This window comes from Phyllopteryx taeniolatus, chromosome 4, assembly GCF_024500385.1.
Source record: "Phyllopteryx taeniolatus isolate TA_2022b chromosome 4, UOR_Ptae_1.2, whole genome shotgun sequence".
Taxonomy (NCBI): domain Eukaryota; kingdom Metazoa; phylum Chordata; class Actinopteri; order Syngnathiformes; family Syngnathidae; genus Phyllopteryx; species Phyllopteryx taeniolatus.
The window spans coordinates 3,700,284-3,722,796 of NC_084505.1; the positions used below are offsets into that span (position 1 = coordinate 3,700,284).

At 41.7% G+C, this 22,513-nt stretch overlaps 1 protein-coding gene across 2 annotated transcripts in view; it reads left to right on the forward strand.

The window, feature by feature from the left end:
• The window catches only part of gpm6ab (glycoprotein M6Ab), a 49,293-nt gene that overhangs the window by 16,452 nt on the left and 10,328 nt on the right, over positions 1-22,513 (forward strand). Inside the window, exons 2-7 of one of the 2 annotated variants that reach the window (XM_061772066.1) lie at positions 1,444-1,584; positions 7,854-8,046; positions 9,069-9,225; positions 13,721-13,874; positions 16,462-16,538; positions 16,643-16,708. In XM_061772066.1, the coding sequence (XP_061628050.1) occupies positions 1,545-1,584; positions 7,854-8,046; positions 9,069-9,225; positions 13,721-13,874; positions 16,462-16,538; positions 16,643-16,708 (687 nt within the window). In that variant the 5' untranslated portion in view covers positions 1,444-1,544. The remainder of the gene's footprint in view (positions 1-1,443; positions 1,585-7,853; positions 8,047-9,068; positions 9,226-13,720; positions 13,875-16,461; positions 16,539-16,642; positions 16,709-22,513) is intronic. The other variant, XM_061772067.1, reaches the window with a different exon arrangement.

Below are 22,513 nucleotides of genomic sequence, written 5' to 3' on the forward strand. Positions count from 1 at the left end.
CGGGAAAACGACAGGTGGATCGGTGCAGTGTCTGGAGTGATACAGACTTTATATCGGTCCGTTGTGGTAAAGAAGGAGCTAAGCCGAAAGGCGAAACGCTCAATTTACCGGTCGATCTACGTTCCTACCCTCATTTATGGTCACAAACTGTGGGTCGTGACCGAAAGATCCTGGTTACAAGTGGCCGAAATGAGTTTTCCTCTGCAGGGTGTCCTGTATCTCCTTTAGAGATAGGGTGAGAAGCACAGTCATCCCGGAGGGGCTCAGAGTAGAGCCGCTGCACATTAAGAGGAGCCAGATGAGATGGCTTGGGCATCTGATTAGGATGCCTCCTGGACGCCTCCCCGGTGAGGTGTTCCAGGGACGTCCCACCAGGCGGAGACCCCGGGGACTACCCAGGACACGCTGGAGAGACTATGTCTCTCGGCTGGCCTGGGAATGCCTCGGGGTCCCCTCGGAAGAGCTGGATGAAGTGGCTGGGGAAAGGGAAGTCTGGGCTTCCCTGCTAAAGCTACTGCCCGACCTCGGATAACCGGAAGAAAACGGATGGATGGATGGATGGATGGATATTACTGAAGAGTGAATGGGTGGTGCTGGGGCAGAATGAGTAATTAAGAGTAATTAGCAACCACCGCAGTGGTCTGTCAAACAGCTGTCTCGTCAATCAGTCAAAATAATAATTCTGTAAGGTTATGGAAAACAGGGACATGTAATTTACAACATCAAAAATATATAACAGAACAATGTAAAATAAAACATCAGTAACCATTTTAAAGAAACTATGTTTAAATAAAAGACATTACAGCAAAAGATTGTGCAATGAGCAATCGGAGCTTTAAAACCTTCCACAGCTATTTTAAAGGCTGTAAATTCAGAGGCTGTGGTTGCCACTTGAATAAACCTAGTGACCCCAATCCTCGCTCACTATATTAAATAAAGTTTGCTATATATAACAAGTAACACTGCTCAAGACAAGCCACCGTTCTGTATATCATAGACAAACAGTTAGATAACCACATCCTCCTTGACACTCACAGTTGAGAAAACCGATGTCCTGGCCATGTTTAACTTCATTAGGTCAATGAATTGCCAAACCCTGCAGAATGAAAACATTTATGGCAATTTGCCACTACCATCATTTCCATTCAGTCATTTAAATTTTGCTTGCATTTAAAAAAAAAACTAAAAAAAAACGCTATAATGGAATGAGTCATCTTGGCTTTCTGTATCCATCTCTTTCGGATCTCACTTATACACATTTGTGGCTTCCTTATTTTATTAACTTCTCATAATTCTCCACAGAGAGCGAATTAATAAACCCCTGATGGCACATTAAAAGAATACAAGCATTGTTTAGACAATCACTGAGTTGAACAACCTGATATATTTGTGAAAATAATGATAATGAAAATGTTCCAATGCTTATCTTTTTCATGTTTACAGGGAATCTGGAGTTCGTACCAGCTGACTTGACTGACTGAAAAAGACAAATCAGAATTTGGAATGACTGAGGAAAAACATTAATGTATATACAATAATATAATATGGTCAACAAAAGAAAAAAAATGTCAAAGTTAAGTGCAGGTAATTACCAGATCCTAATTCATTTGTTTCTTAAACTGGTCATTCTTACCTTTGTGAAGCCTCTGGGAGCAGTTACACATCTGCCAATAGGTGTCACTTCGTGTCTTCCTCTTCATCAAACTTTACAGCACTGTCCAAAAGAAACCACACAGATTGTCTTTGTCCTTTTCAACTTTCTAACACCATTTAGTCGAAATCCTTGAAGCTATATTCACCTGAAATTACATACATGTCAATTGCTAAAGCATTGAAGTAGTCTCCTTCCTCCATCTTGGAAGTGATCATAATGTAGTCTTCTGCTTTTTGGGCTTCTAATGGGTCATCTGTGAAATACGTTCCAGGCAACTTGACAGATTGTATTCAGTGTTATGTTTTCACTGTAGATCCATTAGACTCCTAAAAGAAGAAGAAAGAAGAGAGGGGAAAAAAATCCTGATGATTTTGAGGCTAATGCCACTTATTGAGCAGAATCAACAAAATGCTGTGAACCTGAACATTACTAGGCATTAACCATAATACTTAGAGGAGAAAGATGATCCAATTCGTGAGAATGGCCATTTGAATGGAAATGTAGATGTATTGAGCACTTTTTCGAGTTATCCAGATAGTGACTCTGCTCCTGGTTTACAAATCCAAGAGCATGATTAAGAATTACAAAGCCAATGTAAATGAATTCATCTAAATAGTTTTAAAAAAATGTATTTCATAATGTTAATACTGAAGATTATGCATTTCAGTACATTTGTGTATCCTCCTCATTATGTTTCCAACCTGATTTTCAGCAACTGCAAACTAGATATATTCTCAGCTTTTTTGACAACCAGCCCAGGAACTTTGAGTTCCTGGTAGCTGGTGTTCCTGGTAGCAAAAGGTTCCTGTGGCCCATGTGGTTTGTGTTTCCATTGCCTTGATTGGTTCAGGTTAGCTTAAGCAAATAAGGCTGATGTTGCTCAGTACTGACACCTCCTGGATCTAAAAAAAAATTATTGGTATTGCAGGCTTTCAAATTAATGTCTTATTTTATATATTATACCTTTAAAACCTAACCCTTTATCCAGGTGAGGCAACAGAGAACTGATTCTCATTTGCAATGCCAACCTGGCTCCAGACAGTCTTTAAGGTAGGGAGTTTTATTATATATATATACTATGATGTAATGTAATCTTTAATTTGTTACTATATAATACATTGTACAGTGTGTATATGTACTTGCTTCTATTTTGCTTTGTTTTACTCTGCTGTCTGCAGCCAGGTTGGCATTGCAAATACTTTACCTGGATAAGGTTCAATATATAAATAAAAAAATACATGACTTCATGAACAGCCCTTAGTAAGTTCCATCCATCCATTTTCTGAGCCGCTTCTCCTCACTAGGGTCGCGGGCGTGCTGGACCCTATCCCAGCTGTCATCGGGCAGGAGGCGGGGTACACCCTGAACTGGTTGCCAGCCAATCGCAGGGCACATAGGAACAAACAACCATTCGCACTCACAGTAATTGCCTACGGGCAATTTAGAGTCTCCAATTCATGCATGTTTTTGGGATGTGGGAGGAAACCGGAGTACCCGGAGAAAACCCACACAGGCACGGGGAGAACATGCAAACTCCACACAGGCGGGGCCAGGGATTGAACCCGGGTCCTCAGAACTGTGAGGCTGACGCTCTAACCAGTCGTCCATCGTGCCACCCCTTAGTAAGTTTTTCAATAAAAAGTGTGACGTATTTGATATCTATAAATGTGTTTCCATTTTTAAAAAATGTACATTGCAAATATTTATTGGCGAACGCACAAACAGACAAAAAGCCGGCTTCATTTCTTTGTCTTGCAATTTGGCAAACATGGCATTTTTCGACAGGCTGGAGGAACTTCTGCCTGGGAAGTGTTCCCCCTCCCCTGCGACTGACTAGATTAGACCATCAGAGCATCCCCGCCGGCCAGCCTCACACCGGTTTCCTTTCCTTTCCTCCTCTTCCCCAAGGAAGACGTACACGCCTGCTTGGGCCGGGCTCAACGGATTTCGTCGCCGAGCCCGGCTTCGGCCTGGCAATGTAAGCTCGGCGAGCGCAGTGTTTGTCCAGCCTACTCCTTGTCCACCAAGTGCGGTTCCGCGGGAAAATGTAAGGATTCGTGTTTGGAAGTTTTGCTTTTCAATGTATTTGAATCCTCTTATTATTTATAGCCTTACGTAATGCCGCATAATGGCGGGTCTCTGAATGAAAAAGTAAACACCTACAGAGAGGTCTTTCAACCAATCAGCATTCGTCATCACAGCCCACCCCCTTAAAGAGCTCCTGGTAGCTCACGGAAGACCCTACCCACCAGGAGGAACGAAATAATCAAGGGGGAAATCTTCCGTACCGTGGCAGTTTTTTTCGATGGGGACACAGGGGGGAATTCAAGCTAACAGAGTAGCTAGGGAAGTTCCTGCCAATATTCCTGCGGTGGGAAAGACCCTGATGTATGTCGGTTACAGCAAATACACAAAATATCACAATTCGGCTCCTTTGTTTAACCTGTGTGCTCCCAGTGTTTTTCCATTCACCTCTACTCTGCTCCACTCTGCCAGTCACCCATGCCCACTTCATTAACCACTCTGCTCACCTGAGCGCACAGATGCTAAAAATCAGCAATCATCCTCTTCTGCTCACTCCAGGCTAGGGAACACTTACCATGTCTACAGAGACTCTCGGTGTGGAACTTGTTATCAAACCGTTTGATTACTCACCTAATTTCAAAGGAACTGTCACATCAGACATTAAAAGTGTTTTGGTGTACTGCATTTGGGTTCCATTCTTAGCCGTGACACTACAATTTGGCCAGTCATGGACCCAGCTAACACCTTACTCCCACAGACCCGCTTCAAGAGGTTTGAGTGTGCTGCAGCACCATGAAGCAATAATGGATGCTATTACCGCCAAAGAAAGAGAGTCAGCCAATGGCTTTTTAAAGATTGTTATTCTCCAGATACTCGGGTTTCCTCCCACATCCCAAAAACGTACAGTAGGTTAATTGAAGACTTTAAATTGCCTGTAGGTGTGAATGTGAGTGTGAATGGTTGTTTGTATATGCCCTGCGATTGGCCAGTTTAGGGTGTACCCTGCCTCTCGCTCAAAGATAGCTGGGATAGGCTCCAGCATGCCCGCGACCCTTGTGAGGATAAGTGGCACGTAAAATTGATGGGTGGATATTTAAATATACAACAGATAAATACAATCAAAGTGCACAAACAGTGAGAGTTTCATGAAATACCACACAACAACACTATTTAAGACAAAAAGTATATATATATATATATATATATATATATATATATATATATATATATATTTATTTATTTATTTATTTATTTTTTTAAACCAAAGGTGCAAAGAGTACACTGGTTGAGTCGAACGGATCAGAAGCTCAAAATGTGCCAAGGGAGAAGTTTTTTTTTTTTTTTTTGTCCATTGTTCTTCTCCTTCTGAAGTTTGAGAGAATGTGTTTAATTACAGTGTTGCTGTAAATTACTGTCTGATTGATGCTCATAGCACTTCTGAAAAATAATTCATGGAGGCCCACATTAATGACGTTTTGACTGCCCTTCATCATAAACTCCTGGGGCAGGGTTCTTCTTTGTGGACAAGAAAAGATAAAAATGAGGCCCTACCTTGACAACCAGGGTCTCAATGGCATTACTAACTATGAGTTCTGCCTTGGCCCTTCCTACTTTCTGTTTGCCTGCCTCTGTGGCTGTTTGGTGTTGTGTTGCAATGACATTACAGTGTGAGTTTCCCTTTTGTGCTAGCAGTGGATTGCGGAATATTACATGTCCAGCCCCCAGAACCCTTTCCAAGTCTACAGACACTCTTGGTCTGCACTTGTTATCAAACTGTATTATTAGTCTCCTGTGTTTTGCTGGAACTCTGACATTGGCCATTAAAAATCATTAACGACTACTGAGGTTTGGTGTATCGTGTTTGGATTCTACTCTTACCCATCCATCCATCTCCTTCTGCCTATCTCAGGTTGGCTCGCGGGGGCAGGGGCTTTAGGAGGGTAGGCCAGATTTACCTTTCCCCAGCCACTTCATCCAGCTATTTTGTCGATACTCAGAGACTTTCCCAGGCCAGCCAAGAGACAGTCTCTTCAGCGTGTCCTGGGTCATCGCTGGGGCCTCCTCCCAGTGGGACGTGCCCGAAACATCTCACCAGGGAGGCGTCCAGGGGACATCCTAACTAGATCCCTGAGCCACCTCCCGAATGACCAAGCTTCTCACCCTATCTCTAAGGGAGAGCCCGGACACCCTGCGGAAGAAACTCATTTTAGCCGGTTGTATCCAGGACCTTGTTCTTTTAGTCACGACCCATAGCTCATAACCATAGATGAGGGAAGGAACGTAGATCGACCGGTAAATCGAGAGCTTTGCCTTCCCGCTCAGCTCCTTCTTTACCATAAAAGACCAACACAGTGTCAGCCTGACTACAGACGCTGTACCAATCTGCCTGTCGATCTCCAGTTCCATTCTTCCCTCACTTGTGAACACACACCCGACCTGGCGTGGGCACTCCACCCATTTCTGACTGAGTATCATGGTCTCAGATTTGGAGGTGCTGATTCTCCTCCCATCCCAGCGTTGAAGATCGCGGGTTGATGAAGCCAAAAGAACCTGTAAAAAGCAGAGCCGTAATACTGCCTAGAAATTCTGTTCATAAAGGTTATCAACAGAATTGGTGACAAAAGGGAAACCTTGGCTTAGTCCAACCCTCACTGGAAATGAATCAGACCTACTGCCAGTAATGTGGACCAAGCTCTGACACCGGTTGTACAGGGACTGAATAGCCCGTATCCCGTATAACCCCATACACCCGAAGCATCGCCTACAAACCTCTCTGAGGGACACAGTTGAACACCCTCTCCAAGTCCACAAAACGCATGTTGACTGGTTGGGCTAAGTCAACCCCAGAGATAGGAGGGCCCGCCTCAGAGTCCCCAGCTTCTGCTTCCTCATGGGAAGGGATGTTGGTAGAATTGAGATCGCCGAAGTATTCGCCCTGACTCACAACCTCCTGAGTTGAGGTCAGCAGCGCCCCATCCCTACTGTACACGGTGTTGCTAGTGCATTCCTCCTGAGATCCCAGATGGCGGACTAGAATTTCTTCAAAGCCCCCCGGAAGTCGTTCTCCATGGCCTAACCAAACTCCTCCCATGTCCGAGTTTTTTGCCTCAGCAACCACCAAAGCTGCGTTCCGCTTGGTCAGCCATCAACTGACTCCTGAGTCCCACAGGCCAAATAGACCCAATAGGACTCCTTCAGCTTGATGGCATCCCTTACCACCAGTGTCCACCAAGGGGTTCGAAGATTCAGTTGTAAAGTGGTCATGGAGTTAAAAACTCCACGACCACTAGGTAAAAGGTAAAATGGAATATCAATTAGGGAGTTTCCACCCAATGACTGGTGGACCGAGGATGGCCTCTGGGCCAGGCGGTTTAATGGTTCTCCCCCTTTTTTGCATTCCAAAAGAATGATTCATTGTTGACCCGAGAGAAAGCATGCCAATCATCCGGAGAGATACATACATCTTACGATATGTATTCTATTATTGGGTTGAAATATGTCAATTTACTTTTTACCTTTTCACTTAAGTACATTGATAAGTTTAAAATTGTATACTTTTACTTATGTAAAGTAGTGGCTTCAGTACTTTACCAGAGTTGTTTTTTTTGCAAAAGTATCAGTCCTTTTAAGTACTGAATACGAGAACTTTTTACATCTCTGTATATAACTCATGCATGTTCTCACAGAACTCTACCAAACTGAATACATTATTTCAAAATAAAATGAATGCTACAATATTGCCAGTGGTTGAACAAGACTTGCATATTGTATATGAATACACCAAGATCCCCAAAAGGCCAATGGCCTATATATCATAAGTGCACTGAATAGTTTGAATTGCTGTGCTAAAGACACATTTACCAGCCATTATAACTGCTTTTTTCATTGCCATGTCACAACTTTAAATGATGCAGTCACAAAATAAAGAGGTGCTCACTATATGCACTCTACCCACATTTATTTCATGGTGTGATTTGTTAAATTGGAAGTTGAAGATGGTTAGTGCAACACATGAATTCCATCATTTTTCTTTCATTTAAAGAAAATATCGTTTATTTAGCTCTTTTATGTCAGTTTAAAATTTGGTTATTAATGGTCATCCTTGTACAATTATTTGGCATGATAATGTAAAGGCATTGTTGCATTACAGAGGCATGTTTTTCTGTATGTTCAGGTTGTAAGGAGTGTTGCGAGCGATGTGTGGGTAGTTTGCCCTGGGCATCCCTCATTGCCACCATCCTCCTCTATATGGGCGTGGCCTTGTTCTGTGGATGTGGCCATGAGGCATTGAGCGGTACTGTCACCATCCTCCAGAACTACTTTGAGGTCATCAGAGCCCCTGGAGAAACACTGGATGTGTTCACCATGTGAGTGACTACAAAAACCCAAATCATACCTGGTTATGTGATCAGGATTGGCACTAAATAATTTAACTTTACATTAAATGAATAACAATGTAATTATGTTTTGTTTCAGTGCTCGAGTATTATTTATCAAGGCTTCCACTACAGTCTTAATCATAATGTCGTTTTTAACCTTGTGCTGACTAAGTTAATAAAGTCTAGTAATTTCACTAGAAGTCTAAGATGACCAGACAATGCCATATATTATGGGATAATACTGTTTGTATAAAGGACATTTTTTAAAACACGTTAGATTATGTGGTCCTAATACTCCTTTGTAAGACACTACGATAGACGACCTGACTTAAAAGTTATGATTTGGTTCTTCAGTGGTGGAATGGAGTATTACATATTTGAAAATTGCTGCATGAACCTCTAAAGCTGGAATTTCCACAACAGAAAATAAATGGCCAGAAGGTAGGAGGAAAAAATACGTCATTAAATAAAAAATAAACACTGCCCTTTTGTTGATCACAATTTCTATGAAATGAAGTAAAATGTTCTATATGGCGTACTAATACATTGCTATAATGTTCTCTTTAATATCAAAATTAGTATGCACTGCAGTAAAGCAATAATGTTGCATCCATTCTTTTGGTGTAACATTGCAAGATGCTGAATAAAACACAGATTTTTGACAAATACTGTAGTTTTTTAACTCTTAATTTGTTTGACTGATGATGAATCCATTCATTTTAGATATGCTCCAACTTTGCTTTGTCAGAAATCAGGTATTATTTACATGCTTATTACTGTACATGGAAAAGACAAGACCTCCATGCACCGAAAAATTTGATTCGGCAACATTTCCACCTTTTATCAAAATAGACACATTTCAAGGTTATTTACACTTAAAATGGTATTTATTCTCTCTTAGAAACAAAATCCACCACCATACGTAAATAATGACTTGATGAAATGATTTATAATACAGAGATTTAGAATGAACATTGAGAATGAAAAAGTGATCTTTATTTTCTCCGCAGCATTGACATCCTGAAGTACATCATCTATGGCCTTGCAGCTGGATTCTTTGTCTTTGGAGTGCTGTTGCTGGTGGAGGCATTTTTCACCACTGGAGCAATTAGGGATCTGTATGGAGAGTTCAAGATTACTGCTTGTGGACGCTGCCTGACTGCATTTGTAAGAAATCTTAGATGTGGCTGAAGAGACATAACTAAACATTGTTTAGGCATTTCAACTCAAATATGTTATCATGCCCCGCCCAAAAAATTGGTGATTACTTCATGGTAGTCAACGGGAACCATATTCCATTATGAATCAGAATCATCTTCATGTCAAAAACACACAAGGAATTTGTCTCCGGTAGTTGGAGCCGCTCAAGTACGACAATAGACAGTCAATTGACAGAGAATACTTTTGAGACATAAAGACATAAAAAACACAGTCACTGAGCAATAAAAGGTTACCAGTAATGTGGTAATGCTGGTACTTTTTTTTTTTTTGACAATGTGCAAACAGATGCAGAGTCCAGATGACCATTGTGCAAAGGGCGCAGAGACTTCAGGATGTGTGCAGTTTAAAGTGACAAGTAGTGCGATAATCTGGGACAATATCGATTGTGCAAATGTTGCAGATGCTACTCAAGCACATGAGTGGCCACTATTGGTCAACCACAGATATGCAAATATTTTTTTCAGCAGTTTTGATTGTCTGTTGCAGTCGGAGTTTGGCCTTTTTGGTAGCAGCACCAAACCAGACTGTGATGGAAGAACACAGGACTGATTCGATGACTGCTGTGTAGAACTGCCTCAACATCTCCTGTGGCAGGCCGTGCTTCCTCAGAAGCCGCAGGAAGTACATCCTCTGCTGTGCCTTTTTGAGGATGGAGTTGATGTTAATATCCCACTTCAGATCCTGAGAGACTGTAATTCCCAAGAAGTTGAAGGTCTCAACGGTTGACATAGGGCAGTTGGACAGCGTGAGGGGCAGGTGTGGCAAAGGATGCCTCCTGAAGTCCACGATCATCTCTACAGTCTTGAGCGTGTTCAGATCCAGGTTGTGTCGGCCGCACCACAGCTCCAGCCGCTCCACTTCCTGTCGATATGTAGACTCGTCACCGTCTTTGATGAGGCCGATAACTGTGGTGTCGTCTCCAAACTTCAGGAGTTTGACAGCCGGGTCCGTTGAGGTGGAGTTGTTCGTGTAGAGAGAAGCGCAGCGGAGAGAGGACACAACCTTGGGGTGCCCCGGTGCTGGTGGTGCTTGTAGATGAGGTGGTGTCCCCCAGCCTCACTTGCCATGTCCTGGCGGTCAGGAAGCTGTAAATCCACTTGCAGATGGCAGGCAAGACGCTGAGCTGGAGAAGCTTGGAGGAGAGGAGTTCGGGGATGATGGCGTTGAATGCAGAGTTGAAGTCCACGAACAGGATCCTCGCGTAGGTCCCCGTGCCGTCGAGGTGTTCTCGGATGAAGTGCAGTCCCATGTTGACTGCATCAGCCGCAGACCTGTTTGCTCGGTAGGGAAACTGCAGGGGGTCCAGCTGTGGAGCTGTGACGCGTGAATGAACCTGGTAATTTAAAAAAATTTGATTATATTTATGAAACACTGTACTTGTATTTAAAAAAATAAATAAAAAAATCAAATTTTACATGAAATAACTAATAAGAGAGGCATGGTAGGAGATTTTAATCTCTGAGAAAGATTTCCATGAACAGGAAATTATTTTTATTTTTTGATGCTCCTGCAAGAAGTTGTTTTCTTTGGGGTATCCAACAGGACTCTGAATGAGATTTACATGAAGCGTAGTTTGGGACAGTGTTGGCAGTGACTTTTAGCTATAGCCTTGGTTATTGTCCACGTGTACAGGACATTTGCCTTCACATTTGCATTCCTTTACGAGGCGATGGGTCAAGGCTTTCCAATGTACCTCCTTGCAAACAACACACACAAACACACACAGCTCTGTTACCTGTTGGAAAAAGCCAGAGGGCAAAACAAAAGGCGAGCAGGGAGAGAATAACATTATTGCAAAAGTTATTGTAATGACTCAGTGTGAAGGATTTAAAATAGAGAGAGCTGAGATCATTACCATATTCATAAACAGCAGAGGTGTGGACTAGAGTCACATGACTTGGACTGGAGACATGAATTTGATGACTTTAGACTTGACTTGGACTTGAAAAGGAATGACTCGTGACTTCACTTGGACTTGAACCCACTGACTTGAAAAAACTTGCTACTTTGAACAAAGCACTGAGAAACAAACACTTTGTAGCGCTCTCTTTCTATAGCTATATACGTCACTTATTGTTTTACTGTAGGAAAATTTGAATGGTGGCAATATAATGCTGCTGGTCTCAATGTTTATCATTAGATCAAAGTGTCCAATGCTATTCTAAAAAAAATATAAATCAGAAATCATCATAAATGTAAATGTAAATAAGGTATACATTCCAAGAACCACTGTTAACAGACACAGAAACAACAACAACAATTAACGTAACAATAAGGACGTTAATTATTGCAAGAAAAAAAAAATACCAAAAAATCCACTTTGCATTGTGGGAATTGCGCGACTTGACATCACGTGGTGTATGCTTGTTTTTTGTTAGCATTAGCAGCTAGTTTTGTGTGCAATCACGCAAATAGTTTCACAACTGGCCGATCGTCCGCTATCTGGGCTTCCTTTTCATTACAGTCTGGTTTAGTCAGTGTAGTTTCTCAAGAATAAGTCTATTTCTTTTTTAATTCACTTTATTTACCAATTAGCACACAGATAGCATCTATTCAACAAGAAGCTACATTTTTCTTTGTGTCCTTTTCTTCTTTGCCTCTTTTTTACTTTTTACATAGTGCCACCTAGTGTTCAGATTGAGATACCACAGTAAAATAAAAATTGTGCCTTTATAACCAGATGGCAGACTTGTGTTGCTCTTTTTTAAATTAATGCCTTGTTTTTGATAATCACAAGAAAAGCCAAGTTTAAACTGAAATCTATTTGTATTTGTGTTTGAAATTGCCTCAGTAGAAATGTTTTTCGACAAGAAAATGCTTGTCTACAAACGTAGAAACGTAAAATGTTTCCTGCTGTATGCAAAATGTGAATTTAAGAATTTAAGAAGAATTTAATTTATCTAAAAGGAGGAAACGGCGGCACGTGGACGACTGGTTAGAGCGTCTACCTCACAGTTCTGAGGACCGGGGTTCACTCCTCGGCCCCGCCTGTGTGGAGTTTGCATGTTCTCCCCGTGACTGCGTGGGTTTTCTCCGGGCACTCCGGTTTCCTCACACATCCCCAGAACATGCATGGTACGTTAATTGACGACTCTAAATTGCCCGTAGGTGTGAATGTGAGTGGTTGTTTGTTTGTATGTGCCCTGCGATTGGCTGGCAACCAGTTCACGGTGTACCCCGCCTCCCGCCCGATGTTAGCTGGAATAGGCTCCAGCACGCCCGCGACCCTAGTGAGGAGAAGCGGCTCAGAAAATGGATGGATGGATAAAGGAGGAAACCAATTGGTTTTTCATTATTAAGTGAAATGTCTTATTATCTCTTGCTCTTTCACCAAGCAAAAATATATTTTATCCTTAAACTTGATTATTCGTTAGAATTGTAAGTAGGATACTTGATTACTAATTGCAGCACTACTGGATGCAAACTCCTATTTGTAACAGGTCTGGGCTTCTGTGTATCAGTAGGTAGAGCGGGTCGTCCAGTGACCGAAAGGTAGCTGGTTCGAATCCCGGCTCTGACAGTCTGCATGTTGCAGTGTCCTTGGGCAAGACACTGAACCCTAATTTGCTCCCAGTAGGCCTGGCAGCGCCTTGCATGACAGCAGCCGCCCATTGGTGTGTGAATGGGTTATGCCCAGTTGTTGGAAAAAAACTCTTACTCAATCTGCCGGCTCAGCAACTCAACACCAGTTGACTAACATGCATGTGATATGGTGTTCATTTACTAATAAGTTCCATAGACACGCTCTTGGCTTTAATTGCTTGTCCTGGGACCACTAATAACAACCCAGGTTTTACTAACATATCAACTGACAGGTTCTTACAGTATAAAGTATCTCACCGCACCACTCGTCAGTATTACTGCCTTGCTCATTTCCCACATCCTGTTTTGTCCTGCCCTTTTCTGTCTTTTCTTCTCTTGTTCTCTTGGTTTAGTTATTGCATCTCCTCACTGGGTGTCCCCCCCTTCCACAAATAAGAACATGATTTGACTTTTGTAACATTACTTGTGGTCAAATAGCTAGACTAACTATTGTTCGTCTGTGGTTCGCACCCCTATTCTTCTTGTCCACTGTGTCCCTCGTCTGTCCCCTAAAACCCTTTTCTGCCCAGCTGCATTTTCAAAAAACATCACAATAATTTAAAAAAAATAAAAAATAAGCAGAGGAAGTATTTTAAATTAACCTGTTTCACAGCAAAACTGTTCCAGCATAAAAGGCATACAGATCCACCATTCTGCCTGGCCATGCAGCTGAACAGGACAGGTTAAAAAAAAAAAAGAAAAAAAAAAAAAGAAAAACAAATTACATATTTCCCTTTAAAAAAAAAAAAGATAGTGGTGGCCTAAGACTTGGCATATTGGTCATTGTCTCTCTTAAAGACTAGAAAAACACAATTTATGATTCTAGTTTTGTGTTACTGATTGCTTTCTTTCTGTACAGCTGATGTTCCTGGCCTACTTATTTTTCCTGGTGTGGCTGGGTGTGACAGCATTCACCAGCCTGCCGGTCTTCATGTACTTCAATGTTTGGTCCATGTGCAAGAACACCAGCCTGGTTGAGGGAGCCAACCTCTGCCTGGACCTGCGCCAGTTTGGTATGTAACAAACTATTGCTGGTGCTTGGATCAATGAAAAACACATATGTCTCGAAGGTTAGTTCTGGCTCAGCTAATTAATCCCAAAATGGGTCACACGTTTCCCCTATTGTTGCTAGGAAACAAGAGTCCCTTACAGTAATCAAAGTTGCCTATCCCTGATCTACAGTATACAATAATAACCTTCAATTCAAAATCTGTAATGGTTATACAAATTGGAATTCAACCAAGTCGTTTGTTAGTTTGTGTCTGTCTTAGCGATATGTCAGCCCAGTTGGTACTGTATGTGGGAATTTTTATTGAATGAAAACCTCACTGTGTATTTTATGATGAACAATACTGTTGCAGGCACGTTCGCTGTATTGCTAAAAATTACCAAGCAACTTAACAGCTGCATATTATTCAAGCGTGTTCTACCTGCTAAGTGCTCACTAAAGCTTCTTCTGTAAGCCAAAAGAGCCTTCATTCACTTGTGTGACACATCATCCATACCATCGTACCATCATTACCGCTTATCCTCACTAGGGTCGCGGGCTGCTGGAGCCAGGCGGGCTACACCCTGAACTGGTCGCCACCCAATCACAGGGCACATAGAAACAAACAACAATTCGCACTCACATTCACACCTACGGGCAATTTAGAGTCTTCAATCAACCTACCACGCATGTTTTTGGGATGTGGGAGGAAACCGGAGTGCCCAGAGAAAACCCACACAGGCGGGGCCGGGGATTTGAACCCCGGTCCCCAGAACTGTGAGGCTGATGTGCTAACCAGTCGCTCACCGTGCCGTTGACACATCAGTGCCCCAGAAAACATCATACATTCATAAGCATTATAAAGCAGGTATTCCATGGCGGATATTGGGTAAATGAAAGAGTAGAGATGATGTTTGGACATCCATCCTTCCTTGCGCCGTGGGCACGAATCAGCCATCGGCGGACAGTTCTCGCCAGATTCAACATGTTGAATTGCGTCAGCTGTCGGTGACAATTGATCACTCTGATTGGCTGCTAGCTAGCGAGTCAGTGCACGAGCCAAGAAACAGAAGTGACAAAATCAAACAAACGGTGAAGGCATTCGTTAGTAAATCAAGCTAAAATTTGCTCTTGACTTAGATTTGTTCTTGCTCGTATTATGAGTGTGTGCATTAGCTTACATCTGGTAAGGTTGGTATGTTTGCATTTTATTTCATGTACCACCGGCTGTGGGTTGTATGAATAAACAATGGCTTCTGTTGTGTTCTTAGTGTGTTCTCCCTGCTAATTGCCTATAAAAGCTTCTTCTGAACCCGGGTTCAAAACCGGCCTAGCCTGTGTGGAATTTGCATGTTCTCCCCATGCCTGAGTGGGTTTTCTCCAGGTACTCCGGTTACCTCCCACATCTCAAAAACATGCATAGTAGGTTAATTGAAGACTATAAATTGTTTGTAGGTGTGAATGTGAGTGCGCATGGTTGTTTGTTGATATGTGCCCTGTGATTGGCTGGCGACCAGTTCAGGCTGGACCCCGCCTCTCGCAGAAACATAACCGGGATAGCATGCCCGCAAGCCTAATGCGAACAAGCGGAACGGACAATGGATGAATTGACTCAACAGCGCCTCCATATGCTCAGGTAGGCCCCTCCCAGTGCAATAATTATGGGGGCGCAAACATATGTGATAAAAGGAGCAGAGGGGCACATCATAAGCAGACCAGAAAATAGGGCCACCGCCTTAGGTAATATTAAAGGAATAAGGGTATGTACATTGCACACCAGAAAACAGTAGTGGTTATAAACTTCCTTGCACATCATCAAAGATGTAGGTGACTAGGCAGATTGTTTCAATGTCTTATTATTATCTATATTATTGCCCTGCGATTGGCTGGCGACCAGTTCAGGGTGTACCCCGCCTCTCCCCACAGTTAGCTGGCATAGGCTCCAGCACGCCCGCGACCCTAGTGAGCAATAAGCGAAACAGAAAATGGATGATTGATTTATTATTAAGAGTACTTTATATACAAATATACTAGTATTACAGTTCAGAATATTAAAATGTTACTTAAAACAATTAATAAGGGTTTTATCATGGCAATGGTTTAAAATTGTTTTGAAATTAGAACAAACTGGAAGTCAACCCGGGCGGCACGGTGTGCAACTGGTTAGCCCCCGCCGCCACAGTTCTGAGTTCCCGGGGTTCAAACCAGGACTCCTTGTGGAAAGTTTTTATGTTCTCCCCGTGCCTGCATGGGTCCGGTTATACCGGTTTCCTTCCACATTCCAAAGACATGCATGGTAGGTTAATTGAAGACTTTAAATTGACCGTAGATATGAATATGAGTGTGACTGGTTGTTTGTCTGTATGTGCACTGTGATTGGCTGGCGACCAGTTCAGGGTTTACCCCACCTCTTGCCCAAAAATCAGCTGGGATAGGCTCCAACACACCCACAAACCCTAGTACAGATAAGCGGTACAAAGAATGGATTGATGGATGGAAGTCAACCAGTGTCACAGAACTGATTGTGATTGATGTTGGAGGCTCCACTGTACATATAAATAATAGACACAAAACTGGATTTCATAGTCGTAATAGTCTTTCTGTTCATCAAGGGGCTGTGACCATATCAGAGGAGAAGAAGGTTTGCACGGGATCTGAGAAGTTCTTCAAGATGTGTGAATCTAATGAGGTAAGCTGCTGCATGATTTGATCTGACCCAAATGATAAGAAATATAAGACATTCATAAGAAGAATATTCATTAACAATGTTAAGTTTTATTGTGACTTTTGCAGCTGGACTTGACCTTCCATCTGTTCGTGTGTGCATTGGCCGGAGCAGGAGCTGCTGTGATTGCAATGGTGAGCACACAACTAATTGCAAAGTCCTTTAAGAAAACAATACTTAATTTAGACAAGTTCGCTGCCTCTCGCCCAAAGTCAGCTGGGATAGGCTCCAGCTCACCTGCAACCCTAGTGAGGATAAGCAGGACAGTAATTTCATTGATATTTAATTTATTATATCTATTTTTGTTTCGGTATTTTATTGGAGGAAATTATACTGGCAATTGTTCAAATGACTAAATCAAGCTTCCTTTTGAAGCCAGCATGAGGGCGAGGGTTGAGGGGGTCTTGGCAAGATGTCTGCAGTGTGAGTGAGTCACCAAGCTTTGCAGATATCAGAATTGATGGTGTGATTCAGTCCTTTCAGAGATCCATCTCTATGCAATAGACTGTACATTTACTAGGGATCTACCAACATCATCGCTGTTAATCATATCAATCTTATCAATTCATCAGTCTTTGTCAGCCATTGTGTAAAAAGCTAAACTTCACCACACCCCTCCTTCTATTTCTGCACCTGTTTATTTCTCCTTAGAGTCATAGGAGGTTGGCATTCATCCCAGAAAAACCTCCACCCACTCACACATTGCTTTCAGAGGACCAATTTCCAGTGTTTAAAAAATGCCAGTTATATGTAGGACACCTAATCTGCATAAATAAAATTAATTTCTATGCAGTTTGGGAGATGCTGCATTATTATCTTTCCCCTTGTGAAATTCAAGATTCTGCATATTTGATTCAGATAAGCCAAAATTGCTCGTATTTAGAAAGGGTGTATTGGTTAGCACGTGTGCTTCACATTTGAGAGTTCAAATCACTCTGGGATGGCACGGTGGGCGAATGGTTAGAACATCTGCCTCACAGTTCTGAGGACCGGGGTCCAAATCCCAGCCTTGCCTGTGTGGAGTTTTTATGTTCTCCTCGTGCCTGCGTGGGTTTTCTCCGGGTACTCTGGTTTCCTCCCACATCCCAAAAACATGCATGGTGTCTTGATTGGGGACTCTAAATCGCCCATCGGTTCGACTGCGAGTGCAAATGGTTGTTTGTTTATATGTGCCCTGCAATTGGCTGGCGACCAGTTTAGGTTGTATCCCGCCTCTTGCCCGAAGATGGCTGGGATAGGCTCCAGCCTGCCCGTGATCCTAGTGAGGATAAGTGGCACAGAAAATGGATGGATGAAATCACTCTGGTTTGCTCTCACATTCCAAAAACAAGTTTGGTAGGTTAACTGAAGATTCTATCGATTGACTTGTGGCCACTTCATGGTGTATTAGGCCCCCTGCTGATATGTGATCCATCTCACCCGGGACTGTGAAAGTACGCTTTTAGTGTAATTTTGAAATGCCGTTCTGCATTCTTTGTAACGGGGCTTCTTCGTCCTCAACGTTGCCTCTTTCTGACAGTCAAGAAAGCTATCTCACTTTTCATCAATAAATTGTTGCAGCGCTTGATCATTTTCATCAAACTTTTTTGGCGACCAAATGCTTCCATGCAGGTGTCGATAATGGCAGTTTTGTGCTCATCATGTGCTTGGGTGCAGAGTTAAGGCCTCTTTATACTCCCGCGGTCGCGCGGCCGACGCTGCCCGCACTGCATTACGCGCACACGGCAAAAATAGTGCTGCGCGTCTAACGCCGCGGAGATCATCTCTTGTGATGGTCCGTTTTACTCACATGCTATGATGACGTACTCAGCGTGCTCCTTGGTTTCACATAGCACCTACACCGCCGCCTTCTCGATCGATTTTTCAGCATAATTAAACGTATTAAACATCTGGTCATCTCGGTCCATTTGTTCTAGCAGATTCTGTTCCACGGTCGCCATTGTTGGTGCTTTGTTCCTTGTTACGGAAAGGAAAGGAAAAACGGCTACCGGAAATGGCCACAAAATGCAGAGGAACGGAAAGGAAAGGAAAAACGGCTACCGGAAATGGCCACAAAATGCAGAGGAAACTCCACCCTGTGGTGTCCTAGCCAATACCAGCTGTAGCGACACCCCCGACTTGGAGGAGAACTGCAGCACACTTTCAAAACAGCGCGTGTGGGTTGCGCTCGAGTATAAAGGCAAACTGCGTGCGGTATAGCAGAAGTGACGTCAGCGAGCTCGCCGTCCGCATGAGTATAAAGAAGCCTTTAGGGTACTCTGCAGGTAACATTTGCAAGAGCCATTGATGAAATGTTTCTCACTGTTGTCAATGCATTTGATGGGTTTACGTCCGAAAAGATGTCCTTGGCCCGGTATTTGAAAAAAAAAAAAATAAAGTAATCTGGATCACAATGATCCAGATTTCATAATCCCTTTTTCTTATACTTTTTGTACTTTTTGTCCTGGTATTTCAAAGAACTTTGAAAGAGGCTCAATCTGATCTGGATACCAGGATTACAGAATCCCGATTTAAGGTCTTTGAGTAGGCTAACTAACAGGATTCATCCCACTTGTATTTTTACCTTCTACCTGTTTATTTTTTAGTCTGCTATTATTTAAATTGCCTTTAGCACGAGATTATGTTCTTAGATACTTCTTCTAGATAGACATAATGCATTTGTGAATTTGCAGTAAAAGCAATTCAAAGTATCTTGGATTAAAGTGTCCGGTGATGTAAAGTGAAGATATTAATCTTTTTTAGGCTGATACAATTATTGACCAAAATAATGATTAACGTGTGAGTGATTTTCAAACTTTTTACACCAAGTACCACTTAAAAATTACTTAGCTCTCCAAGTACCATCATAATGACCAACATTTAAACACAGCAGTATATTAGGCCTAGCTGTTCATGAAAAATGAGACAGAGGTTTTATTTCTAAAAAAGTGTATTTCATATTAGCGTCCAATACCGGCATTATTTCAGTATATTGAACACTCGTGAAGGTTGCCGTTGCCAGCCACTGATACTTAAGGCAACAAAATCTAACATCAAGTAAGTCCTCGTCGCCAGTAGTTCCCCCTTCACTGCAGTGGTTTGACACATCAGCGAATCATCATGTGTGTCAGAAAGAAAGAAAGGTCTTTGTTCACATTTATTTGTCATTTGGTTAATTGGAATTTTATGTGTCAGAAGTACGAGTGGACAGTGCCGGTTCTATATTTGAGATGGCAGGCAGAAATATTAAGGGAGCATCATGTAACGGCAAAACCAATGTCAGTAAATACAGTGCAACTTGAAACTCTACTATGCAAAGTAAAAGCCATTTATCAACAACACCCAGAAACGCCGCCGGCTTCTCTGGGCCCGAGCTCATCTAAGATGGACTGATGCAAAGTGTAAAACTGTTCTGTGGTCCGACGAGTCCGTATTTCAAATTGTTTTTGGAAATTGTGGACGTCGTGTCCTCCGGGCCAAAGAGCAAAAGAACCATCCGGATTGTTATGGACGCAAAGTTCAAAAGCCAGCATCTGTGATGGTATGGGGCTGTGTTAGTGCCAAGGGCATGGGTAATTTACACATCTGTGAAGCCCCCATTAATGCTGAAAGGTACATACAGGTTTTGGAAAAACATATGCTGCCAACCAAGCAACATCTTTTTCATGGACGCCCTGCTTATTTCAGCAAGACAATGCCAAACCACATTCTGCACGTGTTACAACAGCGTGGCTTCGTAGTAAAAGAGCGCGGGTACAAGACTGGCCTACCTGCAGTCCAGACCTGTCTCCCATTGAAAATGTGTGGGGCATTATGAAGCTTAAAATACGACAACAGAGACCCCGGACTGTTGAACAGCTGAAGCTGTACATCAAGCAAGAATGGGAAAGAATTCCACCTACAAAACTTCAATAATTAGTGTCCTCAGTTCCAAACATTTATTGAATGTTGTTAAAAGAAAAGGTGATGTAACACAGTGATAAACATGACCCTGTCCCAGCTTTTTTGGAACGTGTTGCAGCCATAAAATTCGAAGTTAATAATTATTTGCTAAAACCAATAAAGTTTCTCAGTTTGAACATTAAATATCTTGTCTTTGTAGTTTATTCAATTAAATATAGGTCGTACATGATTTGCAAATAATTGTATTCTGTTTTTATTTATGTTTAACACAACTTCATTGGAATTTGGGTTGTGTATATATATAAATAAAGGTGTGGTTTTCTAAGCCAGGACAAAAAAGTACAAATATGCAACCACACATAACATTGGCTCAATAAGTAAACTTTACAAAGCAAATCTTTGTATAGTGACAATAAAAGGCATTCTATTCTCTTCTATTCTATCAGAACGATGTTAAGCCGGCAACATTCAAGTAGCAAACACAGGACTTCCTGTACAAGCTCTTATTCTGAAACTCAAAATTGCACCATTCTGGTGGCAGACTCTACCTTGACTTTTGTCAAAACGGCAGCATGTTCACTTATACGCAAATCATGTAAATTAGACTCCTCAAACAATAACATTGTAGAATTGCATACAACATTAGAAAATGCTTAAGGCACTTAAATTATCAACATTAACATATTTCCTTAAACAATAAATGACTTTTTTAAATTTCTATGGTCTCACTGCAGACAGTGAAATGTGTTAGAAGTGTAAATTCGGGGAAGGGAATTATTATTTTTTTTAAATCTGAATTTGTCTTTATAAAATAAATTCCTTTTATCATCACATTTGGCTGATAAGGATACAAATTCTGTCAATTGGGTGCATGGCTGCGACAGAGATTCCCGGCATCCTGGACACCATATCAGAACTCCCTGCAGGCGTAGCCATAAGTGGAAGTTCAAAGAAACAACTGTTGCAGTTGGCTCAAAGTACAGTTGAATCACCGACTACGAAACCCCTGACGAACAAAAACCTGTGCGCAATATTTCAAAACATTTAATCTGGATCAGATTGGTCTGAATAGGATTAAATCTCCAAATTGAGTGATTCAAACCAGGATATGTGATCCTGGTCCTCGTAAAATTCAGATATACTGTAGATTTGGTAATCCAGCCCTACCCAGAATCCCTATCAAATGGGTATTCTAGGGTATTCCAAAATTCCAAGCTAGAGATTAGGATAGTTTTGATGCTCAAAATCAGGATTATCCTGATCCCACTGGAAGGGTGGATTCTAGGTAGATGCATGGTCATATTAGGTTTGGATTTTTCATTACAGATACTGTATTTATTATTTCATTTTGACATTTGTTATTAAAAGTTAGTTAGTTTTAATGAGTCCTTAGAGTGGGTTTGTTAGTTTTTATTATTATTATTATTTTTAATGATTTATTTTAGTTTAGTCTTTTAGGTTTAGCATTCATTTTAGTCGTTCTTAATACTGAGTCTCTGTCAGGTGGAAGATAAAAAAAAGGTAATAAGTATTCTGAAATAAAAATTCAACAAAAGATGTAACTTAAAAAATGTATTAAATTACAACTAGCCAATGAACAACCATCCACAAATTAAATACAGGTATTGTATTTGGCGTTTTTGCACTATATTTTGTATTTTACTATATTTGGCAGCAGCCATTACAAATGCACTGCCTGATGACGTCGCTTCTCTGCGACACACAGTGAGTGAACCACATTTTCTAAACGACTGTTCGACCTCACAATTTCCGTGGAGCTCTCATAAAAGCGGCCAAGCTGAAATACAATAAAATTAAAATTTACCCAAAAAGCTCATGAATGACGTTAATTGACACAGATGAAAACAAAGGACCTTGTCACTGTAAATATATTTTGTTTTACAGTACTTTGACAGGAAGTGACATGATTCATCTTTTCCTTTCGGCTGCACATTCAACAATCCATTTGACAGACATAGATTCCAGCGAAAGCCATTCGGCATGGCTTCAGCACCCAATGTGTATCACAAGACAATACACATGATCTATGAGCACCT